This window comes from Zea mays, chromosome 6, assembly GCF_902167145.1.
Source record: "Zea mays cultivar B73 chromosome 6, Zm-B73-REFERENCE-NAM-5.0, whole genome shotgun sequence".
Taxonomy (NCBI): domain Eukaryota; kingdom Viridiplantae; phylum Streptophyta; class Magnoliopsida; order Poales; family Poaceae; genus Zea; species Zea mays.
In genome coordinates this window covers 145,702,145-145,726,949 of record NC_050101.1, presented here as the reverse complement: position 1 = coordinate 145,726,949, position 24,805 = coordinate 145,702,145, and the positions used below count along the sequence as shown (strand labels likewise).

At 46.7% G+C, this 24,805-nt stretch overlaps 1 protein-coding gene and 1 pseudogene across 2 annotated transcripts; both read right to left on the bottom strand.

The window, feature by feature from the left end:
* Positions 1-5: 5 nt before the first annotated feature.
* Positions 6-1,073, bottom strand: LOC100383615 (alpha/beta-Hydrolases superfamily pseudogene; annotated as a pseudogene). Its single transcript, NR_151635.1, has one exon. The product of NR_151635.1 is annotated as an alpha/beta-Hydrolases superfamily pseudogene (transcript).
* A 17,278-nt stretch (positions 1,074-18,351) lies between these two features.
* Positions 18,352-19,677, bottom strand: LOC103630169 (importin beta-like SAD2 homolog). The gene is made up of 3 exons (XM_008651249.2): positions 19,499-19,677; positions 19,222-19,345; positions 18,352-18,595 (listed from the first exon to the last, which is right to left on the bottom strand). The coding sequence occupies exons 1-3, from the start codon at positions 19,626-19,628 to the stop codon at positions 18,367-18,369; spliced, it is 483 nt and encodes a 160-aa protein (XP_008649471.1). The 5' UTR covers positions 19,629-19,677; the 3' UTR covers positions 18,352-18,366.
* Positions 19,678-24,805: the final 5,128 nt, after the last annotated feature.

Here is a 24,805-nt window from a genome sequence, read left to right as displayed (position 1 = left end):
GATGATGCATCCATCTTATCTTTGGAGAGGAACACCACCTAGAAGGAGAGAGAAGCAGCACGGCCATCCCTTCATCCAGCCTGCCGCCGGAGCCGGAGCATCCCGTCCATCCAGGCGACGATCTCGGCGCCGACCTCGTCGCGCTCGGGCTCGAAGAGCAGGTCGTGCAGGAACCCGTCGTACAGGCGCAGGTCCTTGTGCGCGGACGCCGCCGCGCCGTAGAGCTCGCGCGACGCCAGCGGGTCCGTCACCCGGTCGGCGGTGCCGTGCAGCACCAGGAACGGGACGGTGACCTTCTCCAGGCGGTGCAGCAGGTGGGAGGAGATAGATGCGCAGGATCTCGTGCCCCGTCCGCACCCTGATCGGCCCCGTGTACACCAGCGGGTCCGAGTACTTGGCCAGCAGCGCCGTGGGGTCGCGGGACACCGGGATGCCCCTCTTGTTGGCGCCCTTGAACGATGCCTTCCAGAGAGAAGATCGGCGCCACAGCCCCAACAATAGGATGCGCAGGCTTCACACGCAGCGCGGGCGATGTCAGAACGATGCCTTCCAGTTTCTCCCTGATGTGAGGGTACAGAGATGCCTGCCAAGTTGTAAATGCCAGTGGAATGAGCACAGCAAACCAGGAGAATACAGCCATCAGGCATGTAAAAAACGAGCTTATGCAACCATGCAGCAGCAGCAGCCAGACCATTTTTTTCAGGTTTCAACGACCAGGCTACTTCGCTAACGTTTTGCACCATTTCTCTGCCCGGCCGTCAGGGTATCCGTTCGTTCACAGGGCCCAGAGAAGTAGGGGTCAGTGTCTAAACCCGGCCTGAATATGCTGATGGAAAGCTTCTGTTAGCACACGCAAGGATGCCAAGACAAGTGAACCTGCGCCAGAGACTGGAAGCGAAGAAGATGGTGTGCTGCTACAGCCAAGATTAAAAAGGAAGCTTAAGCCCAATAGCAAGGTGTCCGGTCCAGAGTGGGTTCGTTGACTGTAATAGTGTGGCCCAGTCGTTGTGCCATATGTATGGCTTCAGTCTGTAAACTGAGACATCGAAAAAGAACAGAAAACACTACTGCCTATCTTCTTCCCCTCTTCCAAGTCTTCTCCTTCTCTGCCACCGTCTTGCTTTCCCCTTCCTCCAAGACGCTGTGGCGGATTCCAGCGCTGTCGCTTTGATACCACTGTGTTGACGCCTTTTCGGAGCGCCAAATACTCAAGAAGAACCGGCGGCGGTGCTCTCTGGTCAGGCGCGGACGGTCCGCGGCCTGGGGCCGGACGGTCCGCGACCTGGCGCAGGGGCTAGGTTTTCCTGCCTGACGTCCGGACGGTCCGCGCCCTGGGGCCGGACGGTCCGCGCGTGTGCAGGGGCGGCGGAAGATCACCGGAGGCGCCTGGATCTCGCTCCCGGGAGGGACCCCGTCGGGGAGGAGAGATCCTAGGGGTTGTCTAGGCTCGGGCCGGCCGATCTAGACTCCTCTAATCGACGTAGAGTCGAGGAGAGGCGGAGAATTTGGGGATCGAGAGGCTAAACTAGAACTAGACTAGAACTACTCCTAATTGTACTGGAAATACATGCGAATAGAAGTTGTATTGATTCGATTGTTGATTACAAATCGGCCGTAGGCCTCTCTTTTTATAGAGGAGGGGGGCTGGACCCTTTACACGACCGGATTCCGAGCTAATTCCGCGGATATAGCTAACAAACATAGCACAAAACTCGGAACCCTAATCTATTCTGCGCGTGCGCGGACCGTCCGGCCCACAGGCGCGGACCGTCCGGACCGCGGACCGTCCGGCCTCAGGGCCGGACCGTCCGCACCTCATTTTGGTGCTCAACATATGCCCCCCTGCCTTTTGGTGGAGCTGAGCAAACCAAAAGCAAATAACTCGATGAGATTACATCGGTTCTCTTAGGCATCTTGCCACATACTAGGATGGTACTGTTTGAGGAAACACCCATTCAAAGCCTTAGGCAAATCCTTGCCTTGTAATGTTTGTAGCAAATAGGCGTTGCCAGACATCACTTGTTTTACTTTATAAGGACCCTCCCAGCTTGGCGACCATTTCCCGAACTTCCGGTCTTTATTCCTTAGAGGCAGAATAGTCTTCCACACCAGGTCCCCTACTTGAAATGATTTTGCTTTGACCTTCTTGTTGTAGGCCCTGGCTACCATGATCTTGTCCTTTTCTATTGCTCCCAAAGCTATCATCCTCTTGTCGGTCACCTCATCAATATTATCCATCATTGAATTATAATAATCAGTAGCATTTAAATCATTTTGTCTGGCGAACCTGACAGCATTCAAACTTATCTCCACAGGCAACACTGCTTCCTGACCATAGACAAGCTCAAAAGGAGACACTTGAGTAGCCCTATGTTTAGATATCCTATGAGCCCATAAAGCTTCAGACAAAATCTTATGCCAATGTTTAGGATTATCAGATATCTTCTTTTTTATCAAATTAATCAATGTCCTATTACTAGACTCGGCCTGTCCATTGGCCTGAGCATAATATGGAGATGAATTAAGCAGCTTAATTCTGTATAATTCAGCAAATTCACGTACCTCCTTTGACATAAAAGAAGTACCTTGATCTGTAGTTAAGGTCTGGGGAATGCCGAATCTATGAATAATATGCTCAGTTATAAACTCAATTACCTCCTTGTGTGTCATGTTCTTTAGAGCAACAGCTTCAGTCCATTTGGTGAAGTAGTCAGTGGCAACTAACACAAACCGATGCCCCTTTGATGATGAAGGATGAATTTCTCCAATAAAGTCTAATCCCCATCCTCTGAACGGCCAAGGCTTGATGATAGGATGTAATTCGGCTGCAGGGACTAACTGTAGGTCGCCGAATTTTTGACACACTTGGCAGCCCTTGTAGTACTTGAAACAATCAGCTATCATACTAGGCCAATAAAAACTAGACCTTCGCAACAACCACTTCATCTTTGGAGCTGATTGATGAGTACCACAAATTCCTTCATGTACTTCGGCCATGGCTAATATAGCATCATCTGGGCCCAAGCACTTAAGCAGGATATCATTGACTGTTCGGCGGTAAAGTTCATCACTCATCAAAACATACTTGAAAGTTGTTCGCCGAATGTTCTTATCTGTCCTTATATTGGGATTTCGTAGATAATTAAGTATAGGTGTCCTCCAATCACTTGCATCGGCCTCATTGTCGGCCGAATTGATCAAAAGAACATTTCTGGTAACCCCGGACGGTCCGGCGTCATCACGCGGACGGTCCGCGACCTGGGAATTTGGCTTTGCACCGGTTATCAGATTTTCAGTTTTGTGAAACTTTCCTCTCTTTATCCGATAACCTAATGCATCTTGTGCCAAATCGTTAGCTCTATGATTCTCAACTCTAGAGATATGCCGAATACTGAATTCGTCAAAAGAATGAATTATGCTCCAACATTTCTCAAGGTAACTATTTAGAGTACCATCAAAACATTGATATTCTTCTAACACTTGTTGGACAATCAGCTGAGAATCACCAAATACCTTCACATGTTTTACTCCCATACCATTTAAAAGTTCTAAGCCGAATAGGAGGGCCTCATATTCAGCTTGATTATTAGTGCAATAAGTTTTCAATCGGCTAGAGAAGTCAAAGGAGACATTACTTGGTGAAACAAGCACAATGCCAATTCCTTGCCCTTCATTGCAAACCGATCCATCAAAATATAAAGTCCAAGGAGTAATAGTGAGGTATGACATGTCTAGTTCATGAATATCATTAACCCGATGTTCAACAATGAAATCCGCTATGACTTGGCCTTTCATAGATTTCAATGGTTCATAGGCCAAGTCATATTCTACGAGTGCATAAGCCCACTTACCAATTCTACCACTCATAATTGGGTTATGCAACATGTATTTGATCACATCGGCTTGACCAGAAATAGTGCAATGACTAGACAGTAAATAACATCTACATTTGGTGCATGCAAAAAACAAGCATAAGCATAACTTTTCAATAAAAGTGTACCTTGTTTCAGCATCCACCAACCTTCGGCTTAGATATGTCACCACATGCTCCTTCCCCTCGGTTTCTTGTGTCAGAACAGCCCCAATGACCTTATCCTCAGCTGCAATGTATAATCGGAATGGTACTCCTGCTCGTGGTGCTTTTAATACGGGAGCCGAAGATAAGTATTTTTTGATGAGATCAAATGCTTCTTGTTGTTCTACCCCCCAAGCGAATTCGGCATCATTCTTAAGCCGAAGAATAGGGGTGAACGCATCAATCTTCCCGGCTAGGTTAGAAATAAACCTTCGTAAATAATTCACCTTGCCGAGAAACCTCTGTACCTCGACCTTACAGGTCGGAGGTCCCACATTCCGAATAGACTTGATTCGGTCAGGGTCTATTTCTATACCATGTTCATGTATGACAAATCCTAAAAACTTACCAGCCGACACTCCAAAAGCACATTTACGTGGGTTCATTTTCAAACCATACTGACGCATTTTATCAAAGGCTTTGCGCAAATCAGCTATATGAGAACTAAACTCAGCCGATTTGACTACAATATCATCAATGTAAACTTCCACAGTGTTTCCTAACAATTCATGGAAGATCAAATTCATAGCCCTCTGATAAGTAGCACCAGCATTTTTCAGACCAAATGTCATGACAACCCACTCAAATAAACCAATGAAGCCTGGACATATAAAGGCCGTTTTAGACGCATCTTCTTCGGCCATGAAAATCTGATTATATCCGGCATTACCATCAAGGAAGCTAATAATTCTATTTCCTGATGCATTATTGATTAATGTGTCGGCTATGGGCATGGGATATTCGTCTTTAGGAGTTGCTCTATTTAAATTGCGAAAATCAATGCATACTCTAAGTTTACCTGACTCCTTCTTCTCCACCGGCACAATATTGGAGACCCATTCTGCGTATCTGCAAGGTCTGATAAAATCAGCTTCTAGCAGCCGGTGGATTTCGTCCTTGATGCGTGGGAGAAGATCTGGACGAAATGTTCTAGCTCTTTGCTTGAAAGGTCTGAAACCAGATTTAATAGGCAGCCGATGCTCTACGATCTCTCGGCTTAATCCAGGCATTTCAGTATAACTCCAAGCAAAGCAATCTGAATATTCCTTCAATAGACCGATCATCTCATCTCTAGGATCGGTCTCCAGGGTCTTGTTTACAAAAGTCGGCCTTGGAGTTTTACCATCTCCTATGTCAATCTCCTCCAAAGGATCGGCCGATGTAAACCCCTGTCCTAGTTTATCAAGATCTCTGAATTCCTCTATTATGTTTCCCATAGAGGAATTAAAAGATCTTTGTGTGACGGCGGACTCTCCGGTCTCGGGGATCGGATCATCCGTAATACTGTCCTTTTGCTGTGATGTATGTTCGGTCTTAAAGTCCGAACCCTTTTGTGAAAGACCAGACCATCCGGCCTTGGAAGCCGAACTGTCCGTGGCCAGAGACTCATGAGTTTTGTGTGTATTCATCATTTAAACTTTATTTAGGATTTAGCCGATTCTCCATCGGCTCTAGCATTACAGGAATGAAACCTTTCTTATCTATACTTATGAATTGATAATCAGAAAAATCAACTCCTGTGAGACATGTAGCAGTCTCATAAGTCCAGAGTACAGGGGCATCGGCCACAGCGATGCAGGCCGATACATCAGCATGTACTTGTTCTATGTCATCGCCTACCCATTGTATTAGCATTTGATGTAATGTAGAAGGTATACATTGATTGGCGTGAATCCAATCTCTGCCTAGAATTAAACTGTAATTTCCTTCTACATCAGCGACGAAGAATGCAGCAGCAAGAGTCTTAGTCCCGATGGTTAATTCAACGGACGTGACTCCCCTGGCTTTGATCGAACTATCAGTTCCAACACCGCTGAGGGTCATGTTGGTCTTGACAAGTTCGTCATCTTGTTTACCTAATTTTCTGTATAATGAATAAGGCATTAGATTTACAGCCGCCCCTCCGTCTACCAACATCTTAGCAATCGGTATCCCATCAATGTGACCGCGCACGAAGAGCGGCTTTAAATGATTTACCGATTCCTTTGGTTTAGTAAAGGCGGCTTCTTTAGGACCAAAATCAAACTGGGCAACAACAGGTTCATCGTCGCCGATGATAGTACAATCAGCAGAAAATGTAATAATATTTACATCCATACCTGGGCGTTCTGGAGAAGCCTCGTAGTCGACCAGGTCTTCTCCCAGCAGGTCGTCCTCTTCCATTGATGTTGTCGTGTCGTTGGAGGCTTCCTGGTGAACGGCGGACGGTCCGCGTGCGGGGGCCGGACGGTCCGCGCTTGGTGCAGGTTGTCCAGAGACTTCCTGGTGAACGGCGGACGGTCCGCGCGCAGAGGCCGGACGGTCCGCGCCTGGTGCAGATTGACTTTCTATTTCTGTGGCCGTTTGTTTTTTCTCAACGGCCTTCGGTCTCCATTTCTTTTGCGGTGGCGGGTATAGTGGATGTGTGTCATTAAATGTCTTTTCCGCCTCCTTCTCCTGGCTCTCCTTTGCTCTTAGGCGCTGTAATTTTCTCTTTTGGGATCGTGTCAATCCCGCTGGGCACCATCGAGGCATGGAGTATTTTGGATCGGCTGTTTTGATGGTAACTGTATCCTTTTCTGTTGTGTTGGCCGATTCGCCGAAAATCATCGGCCCTTTATTGTCTCCCTGTATGACAACATCTGCAGTACCTATTTTGATGATGTCCTTTTTTTGTTGTTTTTTGAGTTGCTACAGGCATATGCCCCCCTACCGGATTGGTCGGCCTAGGAGGCCGAGTAGTCCGGCAATCTTGTTGGGCCTGTGCCTGGTGACCTGATTCAGCAGCGCTCAATCGGTCTTGTACTGGCGGCGCCAACCTATCAAAAACGGACGTTTGGGGTGCCCCCCAGGCGGGGTACTGTGGCATCCCAAATGGATATGGTGGCATGCCCCACATTTGATTTGGGACATATGGTGGAGGTAAGTATGTGTATGGATATGGCATAGATGGATAAGGAGGTGGAGGGGTCCATGTCGGCATGTTAGGTCTCAATTGTACAATAGGACATTTCATTTCTTCCGATTGGTGAGGTGGTCCAATCGACCTGACCTGACGTTGCTCATGAATGGGTGAGCGGGGTCGCTTCGGTGGCCGGTCACTGGGGCCGGCCTTCTTTTTCACATATTTAGACAACAATTGATCGAAAGTTGGGCCAGGCTTGATCAGCCGACCAGCTGCTTTAAATGTATTTGTTTTCCACGTACCTATCTCTGGTCGTCGTGGTTTGAAGGTACGTGGTCGCTGCGAGTCCTGAGCATGGCCGGACCGTCCGCCAGAGTCCTCCGGACCGTCCGGAGAAGCGTCGGACCGTCCGCGTCGGGACGGTGGACTGTCCGTGATGCGCAGCACGGGTTCCCGCAACTGTCTCCCTGTCGGCGCTTGCCCCCCAGTGCTAGAGGCTGTAATGGTCACCTTCAGGGTCTCCCCTCCATCGGGAGTCTTCTCGGCCACCACTTTCCTGGAAGAAACTTTACAATCCCCATCGGCCTTTTTAGCATTGCCGATGATTGTTTCCTTGCCTTTGCCTTTATCGGCTGTATTTGGCCGAACCAGGACTTTCTTGCCCTCGAAGTCAATCATGTTCATCGGAAAGGGCACTGTATCCACCTGCATTTCCTGAAATTTCAATCGTCCTTCGTTAATGGCCGATTGAATCTGTCGTCGAAATACATTACAATCATTAGTGGCATGAGAAAATGAGTTATGCCACTTGCAGTACGCACGACGTTTTAGCTCGTCGGCGGATGGAACAGTGTGATTTATTTTAATATTGCCATTTTTAAGTAACTCATCAAATATTTTATCACATTTACCAACATTAAATGTAAACTTTACCTCCTCTTGCCGTTTCTTTTGAACCGGCTGTAAGGAAGCACAAGCCGAAGATTTGGCCTGCTTTGGCCAAACCATTTCGGCAGCGTACACCTCTGCTGATTCATCATCTGAGCTACTTTGGTCGCATTCTACTATGTGTACGTTGTGACGCATTGTTTTAGCAGTTTCTTTGCTCCGGCTTTCGCAAGCCAAAGCTCTCTGGTGTAACTGTGCTAATGTAAAAAATTGGATGCCTTCTAATCTTTCTTTTAAATAATATCGCAGACCATTAAAGGCTAATCCTACTAGCTGTTTCTCTGCTAAATGAATTTGAAAGCATCGGTTTCTTGTATCTCGGAATCTCCGGATGTAATCATTAACCGATTCATCTTTTGTCTGTCGCAACGACACTAAATCTACCAAATCCAACTCATAGTCACCGGAGAAAAAATGATCATGAAATTTTTGTTCTAGATCCCCCCATGATGAAATGGAATTAGGAGGTAAAGTGGCATACCATGCAAACGCGGTTCCTGTTAGCGATAATGAAAATAAACGTACGCGAAATGCCTCTGTGTCGGCCAATTCTCCCAATTGTGCTAAGAACTGGCCTATATGTTCGCGTGTGTTTTTCCCTTGATCACCCGAAAATTTTGCGAATTCGGGTATTCTAGTTCCCTGTGGGTATGGGTGGTGATCAAATCGGCTGTCATAAGGCTTCCGATATGATTGCCCCCCAGGGACCATGCTTACTCCGAACTTATCTCGGAACGCCCCGGCTATTTCTTCCCTCACTATATCAATGGCAGCCGGTGCAAGACCACCGGCTCTCTGGTCAAACATAGGTGGGGTTGGTTGCATGTTGGTATGTTGTCGTTCCCCCCATTGGTTTGAGCTACGTGGTGCATTGCCATTTGCCCTATATGGTTCGTGTGTTTGATCGTTCCTTTCCGGCCTTCTAGGTGGGGCCGGAAAGTTTTCCTGGACTCTAGATCTCGAATTAATAGGTTGATGCATTGTATAGTGCGATGGGAAGTGTTGCTGGGACGGGTGAGGATTCAGGTAGCAATCCTCCTCAAAAAGGTCATGCGCGGACTGTCCGGACATTGGCCCGTACCGTCCGTGATTATGTGTGGACCGTCCGTCGTTGTACGCGGATGGTCCGACTGGGTAGTTTAGATTCTGTGTCGTGTGTGGTGGTTCGGGCGCATATCTAGGTAACTCATTAAAAATAGGCCCGACTGTTGTTGGCCCGGACGGTCCGCGCTCACGTGCGGAGGGTCCGGGCATGTGCAGATCAGCTGATTTGCTGCCGATTTGCGGTTGTTCAGGGTATGTGTCCATCGGCATCCCATAAAGGGGTTGTGACTGGTCGTGACAACCTGTAGCCGATGTGTTACGCGTGTCACCTCCTAACTCAACCTCGTGTGAAGGAAAATTTGCGATGTTAGATTTATCGAATGCACGTACTAGTCTCTTAACATCGCTTTGCATACCCCCTATGATGTTCTGCATTTGTTCGCGCTGCTCTTCTACATAATTTCTAAGAGATTGTAGCTCGTTGGTATTACTTACATTGGGGATATCTGGCGTGGGTTGGAGCGAAGCCGGATCCGTCGCCCGATGTCGGACGACCTTGTTGTTCCTGTCCACTTTGAAGTTGGCCAAGAATTTTGCTTTCGCCTCCTGGATCATCCGCTCCTTGTGCTCCTCAAACTGGAGCTGCTCGTCAGCCGGCAAGGTTTCCCAAGTCGGCTCTATGATGTTGCTTGGAGAAATATCAGAGCTCTCCCTTGAACCGGCCATTGAGGCCGATTTGATGAGCCTAGATGTGTTGTCCCCAGCGGAGTCGCCAAAAAGTATGTTGACGCCTTTTCGGAGCGCCAAATACTCAAGAAGAACCGACGGCAGTGCTCTCTGGTCAGGCGCGGACGGTCCGCGGCCTGGGGCCGGACGGTCCGCGACCTGGCGCAGGGGCTAGGTTTTCCTGCCTGACGTCCGGACGGTCCGCGCCCTGGGGCCGGACGGTCCGCGCGTGTGCAGGGGCGGCGGAAGATCACCGGCGGCGCCTGGATCTCGCTCCTGGGAGGGACCCCGTCGGGGAGGAGAGATCCTAGGGGTTGTCTAGGCTCGGGCCGGCCGACCTAGACTCCTCTAATCGACGTAGAGTCGAGGAGAGGCGGAGAATTTGGGGATCGAGAGGCTAAACTAGAACTAGACTAGAACTACTCCTAATTGTACTGGAAATAAATGCGAATAGAAGTTGTATTGATTCGATTGTTGATTACAAATCGGCCGTAGGCCTCTCTTTTTATAGAGGAGGGGGGCTGGACCCTTTACACGACCGGATTCCGAGCTAATTCCGCGGATATAGCTAACAAACATAGCACAAAACTCGGAACCCTAATCTATTCTGCGCGTGCGCGGATCGTCCGGCCCACAGGCGCGGACCGTCCGCACCTCATTTTGGTGCTCAACACACTGTTAGTCTCAAAGGCGTTCATTCTGACTTTTGCGAGGCTAGGATAGAATCAACCGCAGCAGAGCGCTACAGGATTGGCTGATGACATCTGGTGTCGTGTGAAGTAAAACACTCTTCTTGGGTGATCAAAACCCCAGACAGGTGTGTTACTGTTCATCGCTCGTTGCTGTTTGTGCATGGTCATGGAATAGATCGGAAGCAAAATGCCTAGGCCCAATTAACCAGTCGCCATCAAACGCCGAAAAAACAAGGGGGTGTTGATTGTTGAACGAAAGTCGTTGCTTTATTTAAAAAAACAGATGATAGAAAGTTTCGGTTTTCTCGGCGATCATCGTCCACAAACCAGAATTCCGAATAAGTTGTCGACAGGAGGAACTTTAAAATATCTAAGGAGAACACACGACTTAAATGTTTTGAAGGTATTTGCGCAAATGTTTGGCCAGCTATGGTGAAATCTCAGCCACAAAGTAGCAACGAAGAAGTACAAGATGTAACTCAGAAGTCAGAAGTGACTACGGTGAAAACGAAATGTCCAGAAACAAAAAAACATTTTTTTAAAAAAAAAGTAAGGGAGGGGGGGGCGAGAAGCGGACACTTCGCACCGCCGAACGGAAACTCCAAGGAACCCAAGACACCATTAATCGAAAACGCCGGCGGCGCGCTCACGGCTCACCTCATCTCGTCGACGGCCGGCGCCCAGAGGCGGCAGAAAAGCGCGTTCCTCCTGGCCCCGGTGACGAGGAAGGTGGCCCACCTAGTGCCCCGGTCCTCCTCCGCGAGCGCCCTGCGGCGGCGCACGTCCTCCTCCTCCGCGGCCTGCAGCCGCAGTCGCCACCGCCGCGCGCTCCAGGTCCCGGCCCCAGCCCCCGCCTCCGACGCCGAGGCGTCGGCGCCGGTCCCCGCCTGGTGCCGGCGGAGGCCGCGAGCGAGGAGCAGCAGCCAGAGGAAGAGCGAGTGCAGCGCCACGGCGACGCGGAGCAGAGCGCGCCGTGACAGCACGGAGCGGAACACCGGCACGATCCGGCCCGTCGCGCCCGAGGTCATCATCATCTCGTCCCCGCCGCTGCCGCCCCTCTCCATCGTCGCCGCACTGGACCCTTTTACTTTTTCTTTGCCGTTTACGCGGTGGCGCGTATTTATAGGACGGGTGACTGAGGTGTGGAAGGAGGCGACACGCGGCTGGGATGGCTTCTTCCTGGAATTCAGCCTTGATGCGACCCCGCCCCTCAGGGCTCCCTGGCTGGGGTGGAGACCTGGAGTGGGTTGTCGTCTCCTCTGCTCTGGCCTCTCTCGTGATGGGCAGTCATATTGGGGCTAACGACAAAGGTGATTCCTGACCTTGCCATCTCTTAACTACTTTGCTATTACTGAGCACATATATAAACTGCATGGTTCTGGGTGCGTACTGCATATTTTTGAATTGAACTGAAAGTGCCATTACCCAACTGCGCAGAAGCACAACCTCCAAACAGAACAGCTAATATTTCACTGAGATAGGGCAGCAGCCCCTTCTGTTATTGAATTCTTGCACATCATGCAACGTGTGTTCAATGTGAACATCCATGTGCTGGTGAGATCTGTGGGTAGCTGTAGTGTCCTCGACCTATGTATGGATTAGCATTGTAGAATTTGTCACCATGTCAACGTATTGATTACATGATTTTGTTAATTGGATTATGTCACACTTAGTGGAGGCAGGGGGCCTAAACCAGACAACATCTCATGAATCTATAGCTTTTAATAATCATCTATGTCAAGGCAGGTAGCAATTCTTGGGTTAGCTTTGTAATGGGGAATATATGTATTTGCAGGCATACTATGTCTTAACACTAAATTAACTGAGCCATACTATTTTAACATCCTCCATTCCAAAGTTTTTCTTTATGTCTCCAGGCTAAATAGGTATGTGGCACTATTTGGTGAATTTAGTCATGTAAGTATTTTTTCAGACAAATGACTGCCTGCCGAACTGCTACCTGCGCGGCCTGGTAGGCGGCGAGCGTGGAGTCCGTGGCGTCCTTGCGCTCGGTGCCAGTCTTGAATCAGAGAGACAATCATTGTTTGTTTCTTCATTTTGTCATAGGCAAATGTTTACCAGAATGATAAATTTGTCTGAACATTGTGGCAGAGGTCATGAATACCCTAAAACAAAATTGTGATTTTGTCTCTGCATAAGGAATTACTTTAAACCCATTCATGAGGAATTCCATGTTGCCTTGTTCTATAATGAGTATCATGAAGTAGCAGTCAGCCTGTGTGGAGCTTTCTAATGCTTGAGCCATGTGTGGTGTTCGTTAACTTGTACTCTTCACTTGAATGCCATCCTTTGAAATGCTATTTATGTTTGCCTTTTGGCATATAGTTTTCCCATGCAAAGCATAGGGCTGCCCCGCACATCACTTTAATAGAATATGTTATTTTTTTTCAGGAAATGGAAGTAACAGAGCATAATTTAAAGACACCAGCTTGAAAATGCTCTGAAGGAGCTAGAGGCTGCTCAACATAAAGCATCAACAGCAACCTCTGGAACAGCTGAAAATGCTCTACTGGAAGCTAAGTCAGTGACTGATCTTAAATCTAAAGATTTGGAGGAGAAGGCTTTTGCGAATCACTTGAAGCGTTAGTACTTTTGTGAATGATTTTGTAAAGTGTTTGCAAATATGTGCAAAACATAATAACATGTGTAGGTTTTGTGAATGATTTTGTTGTGGTGCTTGTTGATGGTTTATGTGATGTGGATCTATCATTGTGCAATACTAATTAAATTTGTATATCTATGTGATTATGTGTATAAAAATTGGTGATTTGTGATGCTTTTGTATATATAACAGTTGTTGAATGCTAATTAATGGTATATTATCATTATTAACGACTATAACTAGGGGCAACTTTCTGTTGGTTGCTAAATGTATAGTATAACGACTCACGATTGGTTGCTAAATCTATAGTACAACAACCCACAGTTGGTTGCCAAATATATAATATTAGCAACGGACGGTCGGTCGCTAAAAAGATGTCGGTCGCTAAAGCCTTTAGCGACGGCACTTACAGCGACCATCCTTATGGGTCGCTAAAAGTTTTTATTTGAACGTAAAATATTCCTATATTTCTTCCAAATCAATTCAACGTAAAATATTTAAAAGTGGTGCATCAAGTGGGATTTGAACCCACATCCTGTTGGAAGAAAGGTAGAAGACACTGAGCGAAGCTGTCTAACCACTAGAACATCATAATCAAACGTTTATATAATATTGAATATAAATTATACATATGTATATATAAGATTTTTTTGTAAAATAAAAAAAATCGGGTCGGGCTAGGCTAAGCACTACGGAGCCTACGGACCAAGCACCGCACGACGCTCGTGCTGGGTTGGCCCAGTCACTATTAAATGGGTCGTGTCTCGGGTCGACTCGCCAGACACGGCTCATTTGACCATCTATACCTCCGCACGATAATGATGGTTCTCATCTCAGTTGCCACCACCTCGTTTGTCATTCTACTTCTTTTCTCTCTCCCCTCATGCCTCCACCTCCGCGCCACCCCATTCTCGGTAGAGGGCATAAGAGCAGGCGCCTCCTACCCATATTCGTCCGACACCAGCTCCGACATCGACTCGCGCAGTGGCTATTGCACGGCCACGAGGACGTTTCACATCATGCGCGCACCATTGTTTTCGCCATCGTCGGACGCCCCGTTCGTCTTTCCGGCCTTCGCCCTGTTCTTCCTCTCCGATGCATGCATCTGCAAATGCATATGCGCAGGCGACGCACGCGTCTGACGCCCAACCACCCGATACGGTCACCAGATACCAATGGGAAATTTCTCTGCATATGCATGCATCTGCATATGCATTTTCGAGGTTGTTCGTTGCAAATTAAAGTTAGCTATTTAGACTGCTGCAACTATAATTTATATAGACAAAAAGAACACTATAGAAGCTAGTTTGGTAACTCTATTTTTCTAAGGGTTTTTCATTTTTTCCAATAGAAATTAGTTCATTTTCTTTGAAAATTGAAAATCTTATAGAAACTAGTCAATAGAAGAAGCCTGTATAGATAAATCCAAGTGAACAGCCTTTCATCACAGGCACAGGCGGACAAGACGAGACGACGCGCGGTGCGGTGATCTACTATAGCCGATATAAAGCGACGGTGATGGCGAGTCCGATCTACTGGCGCACACAGCCTCCATGTCCATGCACGTCGCCATGGCCCGTCCATCCGGGGACGATGATGTGTACGTACGTGACCGTCGAAAAGCGGCGACGCACGTCAGCGTCGCTCCCTCTCGCCGCTGCTACCGTACCTAGCGCAGCGCAGGCGCAGCCTAGTCGATCTATGATTTTTGCAATAGAAATTGACAGGAGGTGTGGATCATGACGATGCAAGGCGAATATACCCGATCAGGTACATGGACGGCCAGCAACGCCGTTGAGTACACGAGCAAAAGCCAGGGCACAGGCACACCGCCCAAGCCTAACACAAATACATGAAGAGGGTGTTTGGTTTGAGGAATGAAGTGATTCTTTCATCTTCTTCTCACTCCTCACTTTTTTATTTGGTTTGTGGAATAAAATGGGTTGATCCATCATCACCCCTTTCCTCATAAGCTAATAATTAGTATATACATGAGGAGTGGGTTGATTCCACCAAAATTGATGGAATAAACTTATGATGCATCACTTCATGAAGCATAGAGTGACTCCACAAACTAATGAGGTGTTTGATGAACCACTCTATCCAAAATGAGGTAGTGCATCATAAGTCCATTCCTCAAATTTGATGGGATGACTTCATTTCACATATTAGTACTAAACAACTAACTATAAGGGATGAGGTGGTGATGGATTAACTCACTCCATTCCACAAACCAAACAAAAAAATGAGGAGTGAGAAGATGATAGACTATATTATTCCTCAAACCAAACACTCCATAAACACATCATAAAGTGACGTAGACGGTACCTAAGAGATGTCGTATAGAATATAGGTTTGTGGTTACATAAAAGAAAGAGAAGCGAAAAAAAGGAAAAACATACTGCTCACTCGTAGCTAGCTAAAAACACATTATTCTTGAACTCTAAACGTCGAATTGGTTGCGGTATCAGTCTGTATCAGTCTAACTAGAATGCCCGAACCAAGCTAAGTTAAGTAGCATCAGGTTGAGCTCATGCAAAATATATTTGTTTGATTGCTTTCACATACTCATATAAACTACTAGATTCGTGCCCGTGCGTTGCCACGGGAGTAAAAATTTAGTGTGAAACATCGATCCACTACTCACCCAGTCATGCTCCTCCCTCCGTCGTCGCCTCCAGTCTAACCATGATCGACGCTGCCATAGGGCACCCTACATCCGTCGTCGCCTCCAGTCTAGCCATGATCGGCGCTGCCATAGGGCACCCTACAGCCGTCGTCGCCTCCAGTCTAGTCATGATCGACGCTGCCATAGGGCACCCTACAGCCACACCATCCTCCTCCCGCTCGCGGCGACCACCGTCCACACTCCTCCGGCCCACCACCATCTTCCTCTCCGCTGTCGTCAACGCACTCAGGCGGTAGGCTAACATCAACCTTGTCATCCAGTCCGATGTCTTTCCCACGGTCGTGACTGCTTCTTCATCCAGTACCACCGACATGCCGAGGCGGAGCGCGCGAGCTGTAGCGACGGAGAGGAGCATACGACAGCGGCGGTGTGGGGGCGGCGCAAGGAGTTCCACGTCGTGCCCTGTTAATAGAATGTTACTGTGGCTTGGGAAGGACCAGGGACACAGAGAAGTAGGGGCGACGGGTGCGGATGGCTAAGGTCGTCGCCATTGACGGAGAAGAGAGCACCGCATTTGTAATTCCCTTTTTGGTCTGTGTCTGCTCGACTCTCTGGAAATATCTCGTGTGGGGGTGAATTTCTCGATACATATTTATTTTCCTCTCGAAGATTCTGGCGGCTGATAGAGAACACGAAGGACACTCCCATGAGCGCTTTCTTTAGCTTCACATGACCGCTCTGACGGCTGATATTAAAGACGACGACGACATGGACATCCTGGTAGCGCGGTTTTGCGTCGCGCTCTATCTTCATCTATTTTAACTACATGAGTGCCCGTGCGTTACAACAGGAACATATAATACCACGATAACATATGTATGTCCATATGTTGTGCCGTTAATCAAAATTTAGCAATCTCTAGAACTTTGTGGTAGTCATACTACAACAACAAAATTAAACCCATGAAACAAATATAGTAGACGAGCTCTATATAAGAAATATTTTGATACATCTCTGATGACCACTCAATTTTAAAGCAACTTGCAAATATTGCAAAGAAGGTTGAGCTAAAAACAGCAAACTGGAATGCTACCTACAGTACATTTCAACAGGCTTAATAAATCACTACCCTGGTTGAACAAGCCTAATTGTGACGACTGCAGCATCAAACAAAGCACAAGCCTTCCTTGGACATGGACTGGTAGCCTAGCCCATTCAAGACCCCAGCCTCTGCACCCTTGCGCTGACATTAGTGGAGATGGACGTTGTATCCAAGTTCATAGTCAACCTGAAACCAAAAAAACAAACAAACAAATTGTTCAGGTTCTTTCCTGGTATTTTTAAAAACACGTTATCGCACGTTTAACCTCATAATTCTTTATACAGCCAAACAAACAAAGGACACCAGATGCAGTTTCTGCAGTGGAGTCCCTTCTTCGCCCCACCAGCACAAGGTTCATTTCATATGAAGAACTGAAAGTGGCAACAAATAACTTTCAGGCGTGATTATAGAAAAAGTTGATGGCAACATAGATTTCAGGCATGTAAGCTTCAAATACCCATCCCGCCCAGACGTCCAAGTGCTCAACAACTTTACTTTGGCCATTCCAGCAAGAAAGGTACTGCTTGCTTGATGCTTGTCATCGTTAATTCATAAGTTGTTTGACTGGAGGTGGAGGGGGTAGTTAGTTATTCATTGATCATTGGGAGTAACAGGGGATGGGAACTTGGGTGGTTGAAAGTACCAAGTTAGACCATGCTAGACACTTCACAAAAGCGTTATGGTAATACTTGGTCAGCTTAAATAATAGGAAATTATCAAATATTGGCTACAAATACAGTAACTGTTTGCTACTTTGCTCAGGTAATCAGTGCTCATTGCTCAATTCATCTTACCTTAACATAAGTTTCAGAAAAGTTATGTACAGGTGGTATGAAATTCATTCAGCCTTCTGCAAAATTTTAAGTTCAAACTCCATTTTCACAAGGAGTAGAAAAGGCAGACAATATGAGATGAAAGTAAATAAAAAAGATTTACTATGAATTAAGGGTTTTTCCCATGCTATTTTATCTCTTTAGAAAGCTCAATTGCCCGCAATACCTACTTTATACTCTAATTGAAAGTAAGAGCTCATGCAATTTGTGTTCAAAAAGGCTGGATACTTCTGGTCAATAAAAATGAGCCTGAAAAAGAATCAAAATTAGTTCTTGTTTTCACATTTTCCTCTATATCTTGTTTTTCTTCTCTGCACCATTGTTGGTCATGGCAATACGCCTGTTACCCCTTGTCCGAAAAAGGTTTGGCTGACAACCCCATAGTACAAAGCAGAACACATGCAAGATTTATTTAAAAAAACAAAGAGAGGAGAAACAAGGATAGAAACGTCAGAAATATTTTTGCTATACAATTATTGGTCCCACACTCACAGTGAGCCAAAGGTCCTGCGTTCAATGCAGCCTCGCCGCAAAATGCTGGGGTAAGGCTTGCCTCGTTTATTCCTTTCCCAAACCCCACCCATGTGGGATTCTTCAGCACTGGATCTGTCTTTAATATAATTATTGGTACCATGGAACCCACATTTAGAAGAGGTAACAGTTTTTTATAATATTGATTTTATTATCACGAGCAACATGCTATATAATATAAATCAAATGCGAAGGTATAGCACCAAATCAAACTGCATTTTGAAATGGAGTACCAAGTATGTAACATTGTAGATTTAGTGTACTTCATGGTAATTTAACTTAGTCTTCTATATCATTATTGACCAGTGAAGAGCTAATATATTCCACCTTTGCTCGCAAGTGTCCAACACGACTGTTGAATTCAGGAAAGACATGTCGGACCAACATACTCTCAAGCTCTGTTTTATATGGATTTGTTTGCTTCAGTTTATCACAGAGTGTCCCAATAGCGAGAAGAGCACCATCTTTTTGGCGATATGGCTTAAGATCAGCAGGTGCTTCATCATACCTGTTGAGTATATCATCAATTAGAAACAATGTGGAAAATAGTGGGCAATGAAATTTAGCTTGGTTTGTTGAACCCACTATGACAGATATAGTGGTCACTCTACCATTTAGTGTTTTGGGAAATGCAAGCAATTTATAGGCCATAACAGCTATTATTCTAGCAGAAATTCAAATGACTGCTCACATAACATTAGAGATAAGTAGGTATAAGATATACATAACACAAGTGCTTGTCGACAGCCCAAGACATAAGCAAATCGCCAACCAGACAATCAAATGTTGGTTGCTTAAATTCTTAACAGAACATGTGAAATCTGTTTAGCGCCGTTAAATAAATAGCCCGCTAGTCACTTTAGCGCTGTTAAATAAATAGCCCGCTAGTCTTTTTAGCACCGCTAAGTGTCTATAAACAAATAGTCTGTTAGGCAGTATAGTGCAGCTATTGCCTGATATGGCTCCAGTAGCAGCCACCCATAGCCCCATAGCACAGAAAAAAGAGCAAAAGCATAAAGAGAAGGTGCTCCAGCCACTATAGCAGCGCTATAACACTGTTATAGCCTACTATTTTCAACATTGATTAAAAAGTCCATAGAAGTTAACAGTTACAAGTTGGTAGGCCAAACTTACCTCCTAAAAATATCCACAATGAAATGGATGAACTTTTGGAGATTGTTTTTCCCTCGCTTTCTAATCAATTCACTCACAAAGTCCATAGCAGTTGTTCGGGGAATGTACAAATCTTCGATGATATCTGTAAACATGAAATACAACAATGAGTATTCAAAATACAACAACGAGTAATCTGGTTACACTGCTGAACTGAGACAAAAACAAGAACCACATGATTCTTATCAGTAATAACCCATTCTAACCAAGATTGATATACAGAGAGCAGTAAATTCACCATAGCCCTTGCGAACATATTCATGGGGATCTTCTTCCCATAACTTTTGGTCATTGTCATTGAAGCACATAAGAGGAAAAATTATCTCAAAAAGAAGTATATCAATCTGAGGCTGCATCATCTGATACATACTGTTCTTTGTAACACTGCAACATATAAACCAAGCAAATACTGATAAGCATTTCTAAAATCACCAAGTTGGATAACACGTAAGCAAGGGATATCATAAATTGAGTTTGGCAAAAAATGACCTAGCACATTTTAACTGTGCACCAGAATTTTTCAGAATATTTACCAAGTATTTGGACAGTATCCCATATAGTAAGCCTTGAATATAAGATAGTGCATGATTAGTTGCGCAAAACAAAACATTCTCAAGTCAAAAGCAAGATGTTATATCCAAAGTCCAAACAGCATCAAAGTCAACTATTATCATGAAGTGCCCTACTTCAGTAGGGACCAAAAGAATACAAATTTAAAAAAACACAGTAATGAAACAGATGTTCCTTGGATTTACCACCAGAGGCCAGAACAACCAGTGCACAAAAAGGCACACCAGGCATAGACAATACCCCCAACAGCTCAAACCTAGTCAAGCTATGGCTCCTGTAGCTGTAGGGCTTTATCAGATTTTATAATTATGTACTCCCTCTGTAGTTATTTAAACATACATTTGCCTCAGCAATTGATTCAGAAGTAGCCAGTGCTATAACAGTGATCATTTATTTCTTCAGTTAATTCCTTTTCAGATTGGTATGGCAAAGCTTTTGTGCTGCTAGCTTCCATCTGCACTGCATATTGTTCACATACACCATCATCACTGGGCGTGTGGTCTGATGGTTTCCAACTTATTGGCTATGCCGCTTAATTGGCCGGTCAGCACAACAAAGATGAGGGCAGTGTGAGAGCGACCTCACAAAGCAAGAAATCGTTACCTGAGAGAGCTCATTATGAAAGCCTGTAGCATTTTTAATCTTTTCGAAACCGGCAGGAGGTACTTCATCTGATTATGTGACATCCATTGCAGCATGGCATCTCCAAGAAGTTGCATTGATCTCTGAGTTTCACAGGAACTGATTATACGAAGTACTTCATCTAGCCTGAAAAGACATAGAATCTATCATTTATTGGCTGAATTAAAATCAGATAAAAAAGCTAGATGAAGAATAGATTAAAAGACAAGTACGGTATTTGATCAAGCACCTGCGGGTGCAAAGGCCACCAAAACTATTCCTGTCCCGGGTGATCATAGCAACGATTTGATCCCACAGCTGTGATTGAGGACAAGACGAAATAGCCGATGTCCATGTCTGTTCTCCAAAAGGTCACAGGCGAACGACACGATACTCTTGGGGTTTCCTTGGACAACGCCTGGAGCAAGGATTCTCCGTTACCAGGAAAAAAGAAGTTGAGGGTGGTAGAGTGGAGGGTCATCTTACTCCGCAAAGGCCGCGACGGAGGCGGAGGCAAGCAGACAAATGGCGCGACGTTGAACACACATGATAATCTCCACCGTGTGCTGGAACTCGTCGGTGTCGGCCGCGCCCCAGCAGCACGCTCGCACCGACATGGACAAACACCGTCGCCCATTCTCCGACTCCGACCACTGCAGCTCGAGGGCCTTAGGGAGGGGGCGTCTCACCTGCACCAGCTGTCACCGCTTGTTGCCGAGGCGGAGGGGGAAGACTGTAGGGAGGAGTTAGGGCTCGGATGTAGGGAGGGGAATGCAGCCTGGTGCTAGGATTAGGGTTTTACCCCAATTTGGGAGCGAGAGGAGCCCGACGCAATTGAGGAATGCAGCGAAGAAGGGGACAGGGGTGGGTCGTGCGGCGGCTGCGGCCGTTGCGGGCGTGCGGGATTCGTTGGCGCGGGCGTTGCGGGAGCGGTGGTTTCGCGGCGCGGGCGTGCGGGAGCGCGTGGGCGCGTGGCGGACGGCGGGGCGTGCGGCCGTTGCGGGGCAGGACTTAGCGCGTGCGGGTAGGAGCGGGGGCAGTCTACACTGCCCCCTTAATAGTTAGTAGAGATATACAAACTTTGTTTGATTGGTCGTATATAGATATGTATTAGGAAAGATTTAGATACATAAATATAAAATCGATTCAATGATTAAATCTTTTACTTAAAATATAATAAAAAACAAAATGAAATAACATTTTGTATTGCGTGCCTACATGTGGCCGGCGTGCTTGTATCCTGCATGCGCGGAGATGCTCGCGTCGTCTCGACGGAGCCTAGACGGGTGACCAATATTGCATCAGCTGATCCTCCATAGCTACACACATGAACCAAACATGAGATGCTTGAGGACTCCGTGGTGCACTGCACCGATAGAGATGCGAACCAAACAGTCAGTAAAACACTCTGTGGGAGGAAAGATGAACCAAGTATTAGATATATATCTTGTACTATGATATATTTATTATATGACTAAACTTTTAGTTTGCTAAAGATGGCATGGCCACTTCTTAAAGCTGACAATGAATTGTATTACTACCCATGCTCTAATGCAGGTTGAACCGACGGACGCTAGATTTGGTCGGTTAGTCGGTCGCCAATCGATTAGGTCAAGCGATGACATCTACGATGGAATTGGGCTAGTCGATACCGATCGGTACATTGGAGCGGGTCTGATATCAGTCATCCTACCGGTTGACGTTTGCTAATGTGGCACACTCTGATTCGTCGACGCTATTTTATTCGTTTGAATTTAAGAGATAAAGTAGAAAAAATTCTAAATTTTCACTCTATAAATAGAGGAGGGGCTTGGGTTCATTCACTCAACTAACTTTATTTGTATGTCATCTCCTTCATTGGTAGCTTTTCACTATCAGTTTTGATTTAGTAGCTTTTCAATCTCCATCTTAACATGGATCCTAGATAGAGTCCTAACTTTGATATGTTTACGGACTTGTTCAACAAGCAATCTCTGTAACGTCCTAAGAACCCTGTGGAGCAGAGTAAATCTTATTCGATGGTCTTTCTCACATTCATCATCGGTAAAAGGACGTTCCTGTTCATACATGTTCCCTTACTTCCCAACATCTCTTTTTTACATGTATGCTCCTCCTCCATATATGTAGCAACCAACTGTTCATGGTCTTTCCGACTACTAGGTCTCTAACGACTGACACTTCTCTCTCATATGCTTCTCTTTATGGTGCTCTCATCTGTTCCCTCCTTCTATGGTGCTCCTCCTATCTCTACTACTTATTAAGACTGCAAGGGTAGCATGTCATTCTGCCATTGTGCAATCTCAACCGTCCGTTCTACTCTTCTGCGATCGTAGTCGTCCGATCCTGCCCACCAACCCCACACGGCCTCTCCCACCCTGCCTTCCGCCGCCAGGCCCGCATCTCGCAACCGTCCTGCGCGAGCAAAGAGCCCCCGTTCCGCTCCCACGATCGCCTTCGCTCTACCCTCGTATCCCCTCCCACGACACCGAGACAATGACAACGCAGACTGCGGAGGAGCTCGCCACCCAGATCGAGCAGCAGAAGACCGAGGTGAGATTTCGCACACACTCCTCCCGTTTCTGCCACCCTAGCTAGCTCTCGCTACTCCCTTCGCATCAACCGCCTCCCACTCCCCTCATCTGTGTGAGCTGCAACCGGCGTTCGTCGAGCCGCCGACACCACGCCTGGCCTCCACGTCGAGCCTCCGCGCGAGGCGCGACCGTGCCTCTGAGCTCCGTCGCCCCGGACCGCCGGCACTAGGCAGCCGTGAGCTTCGATTGGACCTGCCCGCGACCAGGCTGAGGCGTTACCTACCCAAGCTCCGCCCAGGCCGCCCGCCCGCTCGGCACGGCGACTGGACGAGCTCCTCGCCGTGGACGCCGAGCAGGCGAGCTCCTCTCGCGGATATTCTTTTCATTAAATAAAATTCCTCTTCGATTCCTGTATCTGTCATGCATATTCGTGTCATTCATGATGTGATTTGGGGTTGATTTGAACATCTATTTTTGGACGATGGAAATGGTTAGTTCTGATGGCTGCCTGAGGCAAATGGCGGCATGAAGAAGAAGCTGGAGAAGGAGTCCTCGCTGGACTGGGAGAAGTACATGAAGGACAATAACAAAATTCTTGGAGGTTCAGATCTCACTGTTCGGTGCACGGACAGAAAAGAAAAAGGGTACGAGTACTACCCTTGGATCAAATTCGGTGCACGGACAGAAAAGAAAAAGAAGACACTGTTTTGCAGGAACCTGGGTCCAATTATTAAGTATGGGATGTGTGATTTATCAATGACAACATCACAGTGGTGTAATTAGCCACTCAGGCAGCAACCTCAGTAATTGCCCCAGATGGATGGATCAACAGTGATATCAGTGTCACCACCATGCATCCCGCCGGAGCAGGAGCAGCAGCAGCTAGCATTTCGCGTCGATTCACTGTCAGAGTTGACGGCCCTGGACAAAGACGCAATCTTTCCCGTCGAGATCTGTCCCCCTGCCACCATTGCCGGACTTAATTTCGCCATGCACTACCGCGGCGGCCCGACCGGGGGGCGATCACTGATTAGGTATGCGCGCGCAAGCTAGCCAACGCAGTTATTGGCCGGCTGGCTGGCCACCGCCACAGCCGTCTCCATGTAAGCTCGTCGCGGACCACCATCATCCGACTGGTTTATTGTTGTTCACTGTAATTCTGCAGAACCACATGCCTTTTATTGTGATAATTTGATGGTCCTTTCACCACTCCTCGTTCTATAGAACCCCTGAATTTCTTAGATGGTCTCGCTTCATTTCTGTGATATGAACAAAGTAGTGTGTCACCATCTACGGCCCTCGAAAGACTACTTGCCTGTTCTGCTGGGACTAGCACAACATGGTGAGGAACAACTGCTACAATAATGTAGTGAGTGGTTGGTTTGCTCTTGTTTCGGTTCACAGTCCTGTTGTTGTGATTCGCCCGATCTGTAAAACGTGTAGGTAGCGTCTTGAGGCACAAAGTGCAGTTCACCTGGAGTAACCAAGAGGATAATGCTGAGGTATGTGTGTCCAACCGTGGATTCCGTGAACTCATTGTTGTCTTGTTGCTCGAAATCAGCTATATGTAAATACAACAGCTTTTCAATCTCAGGAGACGACCATGTCAGATGTCTAGTACGAGGTGCTGCACTTGATGGCCATGGTCTGCTTGCAGCAGGCCAACACCCTACTTCTCCCAAGGTCATACGGCAATGGCTATGCCCCAAGAGTTTCTGAAGGTACTACAACTGTTAGCTGTAGATGAATCCAAAGCGTTGTCGGCCTAGAGACTGTTGTGTCCAAGTTTCCTTTATCCTTTATTTAAATTAGGCCACTGAAAG